Source organism: Lipotes vexillifer, unplaced genomic scaffold (assembly GCF_000442215.2).
Source record: "Lipotes vexillifer unplaced genomic scaffold, Lipotes_vexillifer_v1.1 scaffold920, whole genome shotgun sequence".
NCBI lineage: Eukaryota > Metazoa > Chordata > Mammalia > Artiodactyla > Lipotidae > Lipotes > Lipotes vexillifer.
In genome coordinates, this window is record NW_006783413.1 from 599,149 (window position 1) to 612,207 (window position 13,059).

General features: G+C 38.0%; 1 protein-coding gene across 1 annotated transcript in view; it reads left to right on the forward strand.

Moving 5' to 3' along the window:
• LOC103075836 (probable phospholipid-transporting ATPase FetA) overlaps window positions 1-13,059 on the forward strand; it is a 112,991-nt gene that overhangs the window by 43,920 nt on the left and 56,012 nt on the right. The window contains exon 3 of the mRNA XM_007456019.1: window positions 12,185-12,243. Coding sequence (XP_007456081.1) covers window positions 12,185-12,243 — 59 coding nt within the window. The remainder of the gene's footprint in view (window positions 1-12,184; window positions 12,244-13,059) is intronic.

The window sequence follows — 13,059 nt, forward strand, 5'->3', positions numbered from 1 at the left end:
GCGGCTGGGCCCGTGAGCCATGGCCGCTGAGCCTGCGCGTCCGGAGCCTGTGCTCCGCAACGGGAGAGGCCACAACAGTGAGAAAAAAAAAAAAAAAAAAAAAAAAAGTGGGCAGAAGGTCTAAATAGACATTTCTCCAAAGAAGACGTGCAGATGGCCAGTAGGCACATGAAAAAAGATGCTAGCATTGCTAATTATTAGAGAAATGCAAATCAAAACTACAGCGAGGTACCACCTCACACCGGTCAGAATGGCCATTATCAAAAAATATACAGATAACAAATGCTGGAGAGGATGTGAAGAAAAGGGAACCCTCCAACACTGGTGGAAATGTAAATTGGTGCAGCCACTGTGGAAAACCAGTATGGAGGTTCCTCAAATCATTAAAAATTGAGCTACCGTATGATCCAACAATCCCACTCCTGGGCATATATCCAGACAAATCTATAATTCAAAAAGATACATGGACCCCTATGTTCATAGCAGCACTATTTACAATAGCCAAGACATGGAAGCAACCTAAACATCCATTGACAGATGAATGGATAAAGAAGATATAGATATATATACACACACAATGGAGTATTACTCAGCCATAAAAAAGAATGAAATAATGCCATTTGCAGCAACATGGATGGACCTAGACATTATCATACTAAGTAAAGTAAGTCAGAGAGAAAGACAAACGTCACATGATATCAGTTATATGTGGAATCTAAAAAAATGATAGAAATGAACTTATTTACAAAACAGAACCAAACACAAACATAGAAAACAAATTTATGGTAACCAAAGGCAGAAGGAGGGGGAGGGATAAATTAGGAGTTTGGGATTAGCGATTAGCAGATACACACTACTATATATAAAATAGGTAAATGACAAGGTCCTACTGTATAGCACAGGGAACTATATTCAATATCTTGTAATAAACTGTAGTGGAAAAGAATCCGAAAAAGAATATATAGACACATATAGCTGAATCATTTTGCTATACACCAGAAACTAACACAACATTGTAAATCAGCTATACTTCAACAAATAAATAAATAACTTTTTAAGAAAAGAAAATATAGAGGACAAAATACTTTAGGGAGCAGTAAGTTCAAGGTTAATGAAGAATGTGATAGTCAATAAAGACTGATTAATTTATTCAACAAATATTTATTGATCACCAAATGCCACTGTGCTACATGCTGGCAATACAATAGCCACAAAACTACACAGAATCCCAGCCCTAATGGAGATTATGGTTTACTGAGGGACAGCCTTTAATTAAGTAATAAGACATTAAATAACAGCACAGAGAAATGTCAAATTATATCGACGGTAAGTGCTAGGAAGTCAAGGTCATATGGGAGGCACAGTGGTTAAGACCGTGGATTCTGGAGCCATACTGTCTAGGTTTGAATCCTAGCTCCACCACTTACTGTTATTTTGGGGAAAATCTCTTAATTTCTTTATGCTACAGCTTCTCATCCATAAAATGGGGCTAATAATAGTGCTACCTCGTAAGGATGTTGTGAGGATTAAATGAGGTAATATTTGTAAAGCACTTGGGACAGTATCTGGCACATGGTAAATACTAGGTAAACATTTATGTAAAAAGTAATTTATAAGAGCTTGGTGCTCCCATTCGGGAAGATAAATAAGAACTTGAATGTTTATAAATGTGGATCATTTCAAAAAGTCAAAATTTTTACCAATGAGAAGTAATTGGAACCAGTTTTCTTGGTCTGAATTCCTTCAGATAGGCTAAGTCTACCTACTGCAGTAGAGTTATTGCTTGTGCTGTTTGGAGCAGTGAGCAGTTAATCCTGGTCCATCCTGTTGGCCTGAGTCAACAAAATAACAGTGGCAAACCCAGTATTTGGCAGGTAACTCTGCCCTTTTCTAGGCTATCAGCCTGTTCTGGTTGGAAAACACATAGTACATAGAGTGGATGTTGACTGGTTCCAGCATTTTGCTTACCTACTCTCGCCTTTCTATTTTTCACTACTTTCTTAGTTCAAGCTCTCACTGTTTCAGGCATTGATTATTGCAGCAATCTTTTAAGTCTTTATTCTGCAATCTGTTCCTCTGTAAATACGTCATATTAATCTTTCTGAAATTCCAGTTTTATCACGTTTTTCCCTGCTCAGAATCTTTCTGGGATTCCTTGTCAGCTACTAGATAAAATTTAAGGTCATTAGCCTGCATTAAAAGCCTGACTTTATAGTCTTGTTTCCTGCCTCCTTCAGACTCTTCCTACCTACTGTACTATCATACAACTTGTCTAGTCTCAGTGCTGAAAATTTCATTAAGTTCTTTTTTCCTGCCTAGATACGTGTTCCCTACATCTATCAATATATTGAATCTATATTCATCTTTTAGGTTTAGTGCAAGTCCTCTATGAAGCCTTCTCCAGTAACTCTAGCCATCAGTGCCCCCCACGCCCCTGGCATTATCTTTCCTTCTTGAATTCCTATAGTACTTGATTTCTATAATTTTTAAAAATAATAGCCTTATTAAGATATAATTCACTTGTCATAAAATTCACCATTTTAAAGCACACAACTCAGTGATTTTCAGTATATTCACAGAATTGTGAACCATGACCATAATTCAATTTTAGAAAATTTTCATCACCTCCAAAAGAAACCCCGTACCCGTTAGGAATCACTCCCAATTCCCCCCACCTCCAGCCACTGGCAACCACTAATCTATTTTCTATCCGTATGGACTTGTCTATTCTACACATGATATATGCATAACATATACACATATATATAGAATCAAGTAATATGTAGCCTTTGTGACTGGCTTCTTTCACTTAATGTTTTCAAGGTTCATGCATATTGTAGCATATATTAGTACCTCATTCCTTTTTATGGCTGAATATCATTTAATTGTATGGGCACACGACTATTTGTTTATCTGTTCATCAGTTGATAGATATTTACATTGTTTCCACTTTTTGGCTATTATAAACAATGCTGCTATAAACATTTATGTACAAGTTTTTGTGTGGACTTCAATTCTCTTGGGTTTCTACAATTCATTGTAAATCTTATTAATATCCTGCCTTGAACTTTTACTTTACTGTTTTGCACATATGTTGAGTTTATCTACTAAGTTATCTACCTAGCACAGTACCTACAGAGTTCCCTCTGTCCTGGAGAGTTTACAAGCTTGTCCCATTTATTATACTTCTCCTTTCCCTCAGCTTTACCCCCCATACACTTATATTGATACAAATATCATCGTTATCATCACCACTACCACAACACAACAGTAAAAATTATTAATAAGTATTGATAGGTAGTAAATTCAAAAGGGCGAGATACACTTGTATGTATTGACATGGAAAGATCTACAATACATATTATGAAAAGAAAAAAGCAACTAGCAGAGCAATACATATAGTAGCATCTCATTTGTTTAAAAAACACATATAGGTGTTTGTGTATATGTATATGTTTGTGAGTAAATACTCTAAGGAAGGGACCCCCAAAGGATATACGCCAATCTGTTAACAGTGGTTTCCTTAGGAAAGGGAGAAGGCGTGGGAAAGGAAACTTTATATTTTTTCTCTATATATTTTTGAGTTTGGATCTTCTACAGGTAAAATATGTTTGCTTTACTTTGGTGATTTGAAAAACAATTAAAGAAAAAAGTGTAATCGCAAAGGAAAAAAAAACTAAGTTGGAGAAACTAGAAAGAAGAAGAAATAGTAGGAAGGAAGAGGGCATAGATATTGTAGCATGTAGGGCAGAAAATTAATCAGAGCCTTAGTAATAGAATCCTATGCAACACCACATCTAAATAAACACAAAAAAATAGACATCAGTGTTGCACAACTCTGTGAACATAACAAACACCATTGAATTGTACATTTTATTTTAAATAGATGAATTATATAGAATGTATATTATATCTCAATAAAACAGACATCTAAAACTTTTAGCGCTAGTTTCTAGAATTGTTTGTTTCTAGAATTCTGTTTGTTTAGAAAATTTAAAGCAACAATTGAATTAATTTGTAGGCACTTTTCTTGACCTCAGTAGAAGTCAGGGTTGCCAGATAAAATACATGATTCCCAGTTAAATTTGAATTTTAGTAAACAATGAATAATTTTTTAGTGTAAGTATGCCCCATGTAATATTTGGGACTTATTTTGTTTTTGTATTTTTATTTGCTAAATCTGGCAATGCTAAACAAAGGGAATTAAATTTTGAATCTTTTATAGTTAAATTGTTTCTTTGGCATCACCAGGGTTTGCTCTTAGGTCCAGCTTTGTGTGAATGGCATTTTGTTTCTGATGGCCTTTATCATAACTTTCCCAACCTCTCATCTCCTATCCCAAGGAAGATTTTACGATTGAGAAGCACTGAAAGTGATGTCTAGTAGTTCAGTCAAACATGACGGTTTTTACCTTTACCACACTGATGAGAAATCATTAGTTCTACATTTCAAATGAGGTCAGAATGGTAAAGCACCACTCTCAACTCCCATCTCCCAGCTGATGTTTCTGTCAGCTTCTCCCTTGGAGAGGAAAGGGGAAAAAACCGAAGGTCTCCAAGAGGAGTAGGGGGAGGGGACTTTGGTTTTGAGCACATCCTGAATTGTGTCAGCCAAATCAATCTTGTATGACATCCTGTTAATAAATGAGGGTTTGCTTTTTTGTTTTTTGCTTTTTACTATCTTTCTTTTCTTTAGTGTCTTGTCCTTTGAGCAATTCTAGTCTTGTTCTGCTAAACTTGGACAGAAGAATTAGTGAAGCTACAGAGGATGATCAGAGGCATGGTAACAGGAGAGCTACAGTAGTTCAAGAACTAGACTTTCCACGACATTCAAGGTTTTAGAGAGCTTCCTCTCCAGGTTCTTTTTGACACTGCACTCTACCCACCCTCTTCAGTCATGCTGATTATCCTCCTGTTTGCTGACCTTAGAAAGATCAACAAAGAATTAGTCTTAGCTGGGGTTTCTCTTTCAGTCCAGCTGTTCTGTGATTATATAGATACTCCCACAAGGCGGAGGAGGTGATTATTCTCCTTTGGAGGGGTTTGGACAGAAATCTGACCATGATTCAACAGAATGTGTTTCTAAGCATCTATTCACTTGTGTGCTTGTTCATTCAACAAATATGTGTTAAATCCAGGGCCTAATGCTGAGCTAACCAGTGGGATACAGAGATTTAAAGAAAAGAAAAAAGAAAAAAAGACATGGTCTCTATCTTTAAGGAGGTCTTTGTTTAGTGGGAGAAGATGGTACTAGAAGTATTATAAATGAGCTGAATGTAAACCATGAGACATAGCAATGGGTAGACTGAAACACAAACATGTAATGAAATGGTGATGAGACAGCAAATTAGTTACTGCCTCTTCTGCAGGACCGCAGACCCTGGACTTTCCCATGATGAATCTCAGCTATGTCATTTAGCTATTCTTCGTACCACTCTTTAGATAGAAATATCATCTGGTGACTGCACTCCAGATATCTTAGGGATGCAGTCTGGAGAGATGAAATATAAATGTTCTTGTGTACCCAAGACTGGAAGCCATATGGGCAGCTAAATCAACTGATAGCTATAATGTTCCAATTATGCTTTTTGACTACTAGGATAAATTGTGATCATTTGGAATCTAAGAAATTCCAGAACTTGGTCAGTTATCCTTCCCCTGGCACTCTCTTCACTGATTTTTAGAGATGGGTAAGTTTCAGTCATATGCATTAAGTGACTTGGGTGAAATCACCTAGGCCTGTTGATCTAGAATGACAGCAGGGGGTTATTGCTGAGTTTCTCTCACCAGCACCTGGGCTTACTTGATCTGGGAGTCTGGTGGTGTAAGGAGAGGGGACCTTGACTAATCTACTGGTTAGAGACTTGCACTCCCAAAGGTCATCTCACTGCTCTTCTGTCTTTAGTTGGAAAATCCTATTTGTGATTGCTTTCGCACTGTGAGCAAGGAGGTATTTGCTCAGAACCTCCTAAGACTGATTGCCTCCTGACCACCTGGCCTGACTTCCTTTTTCTCCCTCCCTCCTTCTTCCTCCTGCTTCTTTTCCTTTCTGTGTGCCACTTTTTCCAGTTCCCTCTTACAGAGCCCATTTTCCTTTTCAGTTTCTGCCATTTCCTTGTCTGGGTGCATCTCCAATTTTCTGTAGCTTTAACTCCTAAAACTTGAGATTGTATTACATCAAGATTGTATAAGAGCTATGTTTTTCACTCTAGCATTTGATTCAAAACTCTTAAGTACATACTTAGAGGCTTCTCCTACTTTGACACTTCTCTTCTACTAACATCCCACCAAGGGATTTTCCATCACTAGACTGTGGCTTTTGTACCCTTTCTTCTTTACTGGCTGAGTCAGCTTAGTATATCCACAGGAGATAGCTGAAAGTTCAAAATCTACTTTGAGCACAGACAACTGTATCAGTGATCCTTGTGGAATCTCCTTGACATAGCATAAGATAAAGGACAAAAAAAAAATCATTTAATGAGTACTTTTGATGTGTCAGGTATTATGTAGACAGTTTATGAGTACCATCTCATTTAACCCTCATATTAGCATATAAGGTAGATTTTACTATCCCGTTTTACACATGAGGAAACTAAAGCCCAGAGATGGAAAATGACTTGCCCTAAGTCACTTAACAGTTTAGTCACAAAGCCCAGTCTAGAACTGCTAAAATTTTCTGAGCATTTTTTGATGTATTGAGAATTGTTCTTAAATGCTTTGCATGCCTCAATTTATTAATCCTCACAATAACTTTATGAGTAGGTATTATTATCATTCATTTTACAGATGAAGAAAATGAGTCTCAGAAAGGTTAAGTAACTTCCTCAAGGCTATGTAGCTGGTGAGTGAAAGACTGAGATTTGAACCCTGGAAGTCTGACTCAATTGTCCATGTCCTTTTTTTTTTTTAATTGAAATATAGTTTATTTACAATATTGTGTTAGTTTCAGGTATACAGCAAAATGATTCAGTTATATATACTTTTTCAGATTATTTTTCCATTATAGGTTATTACAAGATATTGAATATGGTTCCTATGTTCTTTTTTTTTTTAATATAAAATTTTATTTATTTTTGGCTGCGTTGGGCCTTCGTTGCTGCCTGCAGGCTTTTTCTAGTGGCAGTGAGCGGGGGCTACTCTTCGTTGTGGTGCGCAGGCTCCTCATTGTGGTGGCTTCCCTTGTGGCGGAGCACAGGCTCTAGGCATGCAGGCTTCAGTAGTTGTGGCTCGCAGGCTCCAGAGCACAGGCTCAGTAGTTGTGGTGCACGAGCTTAGTTGCTCTGCGGCATGTGGGAACTTCCCGGTCCAGGGCTTGAACCCATGTTCCCTGCATTGGCAGGCAGATTCTTAACCACTGTGCCACCAGGGAAGTCCCGAGTTCCTATGTTCTTCCTATGTGGAAGCCTGCCATGTTTTTAACTCTAAGTCAACTGCACATTTTATAATACCAAGTTGCCTTGCTTCACCAAGATGTCTGACCCTTTCATTTCAGTGATTTTTACCACCCTCAGGCCAGCTCTCAGCACAGGTCCTTGTGAAACCAGGCCTTCGCTGAACAGGCTGTAGACTCAACCCTTAGTTCCCAATGAAGGATGCATTTTCCACAGTCACCAGAGGTTAGAGCTAGGTGTTTGCCCCCTTGAATTCCATAGCCATGACTACTTTAACTAGACCATCTCCTAGACTCTCCTTGTCTAAGCTAATTTTCAATCTTCTGTAGTTCTAACCTCTCATCCATAATTCACATTTTGTCACTCTTGTTTCAGCCAAACAGAAGTAAACTTTGAATTAACAAGTGATGGGGAAAACACTTGGTCATCCCAGTCTTTTCTCAACAGTATTCACAAGCCCTAGGGAATCTTGAATTAATCTTTCATTATCTCATCCAAAATTTTTTTCTGCCTTTATTATCTCAAACATCACTTGCTACCTTCTTTCCTTAAGCTTGTCTTCTTTTTCTCTCAGACTTTTAGTTTCTCCTCCTAGATGGTTGTGCAAACTGAAGTTTTAACCAGTTTTCTCATTGTTCCTGCTTTTCCTTTTTTTAGAGGCATCTTATTAAAACCAACTTTATAGCCTTCAGTTGCTCTTCCCTTCCTGGTGAAAATCCTACTTTCCTTCTTCTTTCCTTTTCTTTCATAGCAGGTCGGGGATCAAAGAGCCAGAACTAGGTGTTGGTTAATGCCGTCCCCCACTTAGAAGTCTCAATCTGTCTCCACCAACTCAGGCTCTGAACGTTGGGATTTACCTGCTTTACTTTACTCCTAAACTCAAAGAGGGAGGTATGTATTTAGTTGTTTTGCAGAGCCTCAACTCCATGTATCCCTTGGGGTTGCTGGGCTTAGAGAGAATAGCCTGTTGCACCCAGATAAATTACTGGGAAAACCTGTTAGACCTTTATTAAGTTAAAAAAAGAGTGATATCTAGGATTAAATTTAATAAGAAATGTGAAATTCAATAAGAAAATATTAGAACTTTATCAAGAGGCATAAAATAATATTTTTGAATAAATTGAGGGGCTGTGCTGGTCTGTTGGGTATGGTTGGAGGGGCAAATGACATGAGAGAGACTGATTTTATTCACCAATGCCTGAGCAAATTGAGTATGAACATAGTAGAAAAGTAGCCTGCTCGTGGATTGGAAATCTCAACGTCAGTTGAAACACCAGTACTACCCTGGTACTCTGCCCTAATCAGGCAGCCATCTGGGCCCCTGAGAAAGTCCCTGCAGAAAGAGTATAGGCCATGCAGCAGCTCTACATCCTAGACACAGCTAAATTATCTGAGCCATACATGTTCCACTGCTTTGGATAACCTAAGCTACAATGGTTAGCAGAAGCTGTTGTATCACCAGATTGTAAATAAGCCACTAACTAGTCAAAACAGAGTACAACAAAACATCCTATCAGTCCCATCTCAACTTCCCCTCTCTTTATTCAGCTAATCCTAGTAATCACAAGAATGAAGCAAGAAAGAAATACACTAGGTCCAGGAGAACAAACTATAAGCTGCATAGCTGGGTGGTAAACTAGCCCAGGGAAGACTTATAGCCACTTGTTTATGTATTGCTAGCAAGCTGATTGTACAGACATGATCATCATGCACAAAGAAATGGCTTCCTGGGGTCACACCAGTCTCCCTCCAGGGATGTAGTATGCTACTGGATGGGGGACTAATAGTGCAAAAAGGTCAACTCTCTCCAGATCAATCTGTGTAATTTCCAAATCTGTATACTCAAATCCTTGAGTAAAAGGAGGTAAACATCCCAGTTTCACCTTTCCTACAATTTGTGCAAATATCTGAACTTCAAGCACTGCCCATTGTGCAGACTTTGGCCCCTTATATTTTCTGTAAGAAATTTAGTCTTGTGCTGATTTCATGATGTTTAGTCATTTTTGCTGACAATAAGAGGAGGAATAAAGGAAATTACATGAAGAACTATAAAAGTCCCTGTATTATCATTGGCTCTTTCCTCAGCTTTCAGAAGTCTACCATCTTAGCCCCCTGAGGAAAGCAGTGTGATTTTCCAGACCTGACTGTTCTTCCCGTGGGAGGTAGCTCTGCCTTTTCTAATAACCCACTTTCACTCCATCCACAGAATTTTAGTGAATAAAATTTTATTTGTCTTCATCTCTAGTCAAAACTCTAATCTTGGGGCTTCCCCAGTGGCGCAGTGGTTAAGAATCCTCCTGCCAATGCAGGGGACACGGGTTCGTGCCCCGGTCCAGGAGGATCCCACATGCCACTGGAGCATCCAAGTGCATGCACCACAACTGCTGAGCCTGCAGTCTGGAGCCCGTGAGCCTCAACTGCTGAGCCCACGTGCCACAACTACTGAAGCCCGCACGCCTAGAGCCCGTGCTCCACAACAAGAGAAGCCACCGCCATGAGAAGCCCACGCATTACAATGAGGAGTAGTCCCTGCTCACCGCAACTAGAGAGAGTCCATGCACAGCAATGAAGATTCAACACAGCCAGAATTAAATAAATAAAATAAATTTATTTAAAAAAAAAAACAAACAAACCCTAATCTTGAGCAAACTGGACAAAATGATTCTGAAGTTTATCTAGAAGAGAAAATAGACAAGAGCAGCCAAGAAGTCTTCTTTAAAAAAGAAGACTTGCTATCCTATATTAAAAGTTACATAATTTAAAAGATGAATGGAAGGAGGGATAAATTACGAGTATGGGATTAACAAATAAAAACTACTATGCATAAAATAAGCAACAAGGATTTACTGTATAGCACAGGGAATTATATTAAATATCTTATAATAGCTATAATGGAAAATCTGAAAATATATATATATGTGTAACTGAATAATTTTGCTGTACACCTGAAACTAACACAATATTGTAAACCAACTGTACTTCAATTTTAAAAAAATATTTTTAAAGATGGATAGAACAACGGAACTTAATAGAAAACCCAGAATTATATTCAATATGTTAGAATTTAGTACGTTATAAAAATGACATTTAAAACCAGAGTGGGATAAAATATTTGCAAATCACATATCTGATAACTGATTTCTATTCAGAATAAATAAAGAATGCATAGCTCAGTGATTAAAAAGATAATTAACCCAGTTTAAAAATGGGCAAAGAATCTGAATAGACATTTCTCCAAAGAAGATATATAGGACTTCCCTGGTGGCGCAGTGGTTAAGAATCTGCCTGCCAGTGCAGGGGACATGGGTTCGATCCCTGGTCTGGAAAGATCCCACATGCCACAGAGCAACTAAGTCTGTGTGCCACAACTACTGAGCCTGCACTCTAGAGCTCATGAGCCACAACTACTGAGCCCGCACGCCACAACTACTGAAGCCCGCACACCCTAGAGCCCATGCGCCGCAACTACTGAGCCCACATGCTGCAACTACTGAAGCCTGTGCAAATAGAGGCTGTGTTCCGCTACAGGAGAAGCCACCGCAATGAGAAGCCCATGCACTGCAACAAAGAGTAGACCCCGCTCGCTGCAACTAAAGAACTCGGGCAGCAACAAAGACCGAACACAGCCAAAATTAATTAATTAATTTAAAAATTCCTTTCTCGTTAAAAAAACAAACAAATCAAAAAAGAAGGTATATAAATGTTCAATAAAACACATGAAAAGATACTCAACATCACCATTAGTCATTATGAACATGCAAATCAAAATCACAATGAGATACTACTTCATATCCACTGAGATGGTTAAAATAAAAAACACAGTCAATAACAAGTGTTGGCAAGGATATGGAGAAATTGGAATTCTCATACATTGTCAGTGAGAATGTAAAATAGTGCAACTGCTGTGAAAACCTTTTTGGCAGTTCCTCAAAATGTTAAAACTAGAGTTACCATATGACCCAGCAATTCTACTCCTATGTTTATACCCAAGAGAAATGAAAACATGTTCACATAAAAACTCGTACGTGAGTGTTCATAACACAGGGCCTGACACCTGCTAAGAACTCAGTAAATGCTTGTCAAACCAATGAAGAATTGAAGAGGCTATAGGAACGTTTTATTCAGGACAGAAAGATCTATTGATAATATACATTTTTAATACTTTTCATAACATGATAATGGTCTACTTGTAATAGTTTTTAACACCTATGTGTTTTGATGTGATGATTTTGTTATGTGTTGTTGTTATCAGGCTGACTCCACTAAATTGCAAGTCCCTTGAAGTCAGGACTCTGCCTTACTCATCTTTTTATCTCCCCACAGCATCCAGCACACTGGTTTCTGTGCAGTAGATGCTCAGTAATTAGTTATTAATTCAAATTTAGTCAAGCAAGTTTAGGAAAGGCTGCCTTGGAAAGAACCTCAGATATCTTAAACTATGGCTCTGTAATTAACTTATGAAGGAGAACTGGGTTTCTGTGTTTGGCAGTAATGTTGGTGCACACCAGTTTGTTGTCTGTGGAAACATAATCTAGGATTACTAGAAGCATTAATGGTGGAGAAGTCCTCAGAAGTTACTTGTCCTCTTGCCTCTAGAAAGCTTCAACAAACACTTTAGGGTTTCCATTTTTATTGTATTTCTTGATTCTTTGAATAAAGAGACAAAATCCTATTTGTGGGCAGATATCCTCAGTGAGAAAGTGTGAGAAGCTAGTGAAGTCTTCATTAGCAGCCAGCATCCCAGGCTGATCTACAGAGGGGCATCCTTCTCATCATTTCTCTCTTCTTTTTCAGAACAAGAGAGGTATCTGCAAGCCAACAACAGAGAATTTAACAGTCTGTTCGGATATCCGGTGAGTATCAGGTCTCTAGCTATTTCAGGAAGGGGCTGGTATTTTCCTCTAATAATCCCCGTTGTCAGTGAGGCAGGAAATTCTTTGTAGATGTAGATCCTACAACATAGGTTCTACTTTCTTTCAAGCTCCTATACAATGAGGACTGGTACAGTGAGGGCTCAGAAACCAAATTAATCCGGTGACCTAGACTCAGGGGAGAATGTGTCTCAAATTTTGGGTTTTATATATATCTTCTAGAAAAGAAATACTGTAGCTTGCACAAATGAAAGCATAGTTCCACAACTTTCTTTTTTCACTTAGACATCTCTCTATGACAATATGTGTAGACCTTCCTAATTCATTTAATAGCAGCAGAGTTTTCCATTGTATCAATATACCTTAATTTATTCAACCAGTTTCTTATTGATTATCATTTTAAATGTCTCCATTTATATGCAGGTGTCCCCTCCAAAAAAATTTCTCCAGTGTTTTGCTATGATAAGTGGTCCTAAGTGAACACCATTATACTACATATACTTCAGCACATTCGTGTGAATATACATTATGAGAGTTTCCTTGAAGTGAACTGGCTGGGTCAAAAGGAAAACACATTAAAATTTTTGATACATATTGCCAGATTTCCCTCTAAAAAGATTATATCCATTTATATTTCTACCTATAGTAAAGACTGCTCACTTCTCCATATTCCTGCCAGACTTGATATTATCAATCTTTTTTATCTTTGCCAGACTCTTAGATGAAAAATGCCATTTTGTTATCTATCTTTCCTTAATTTTGAGTGAGAGCAATAATCTCTTCATGTTAATTAGCCTT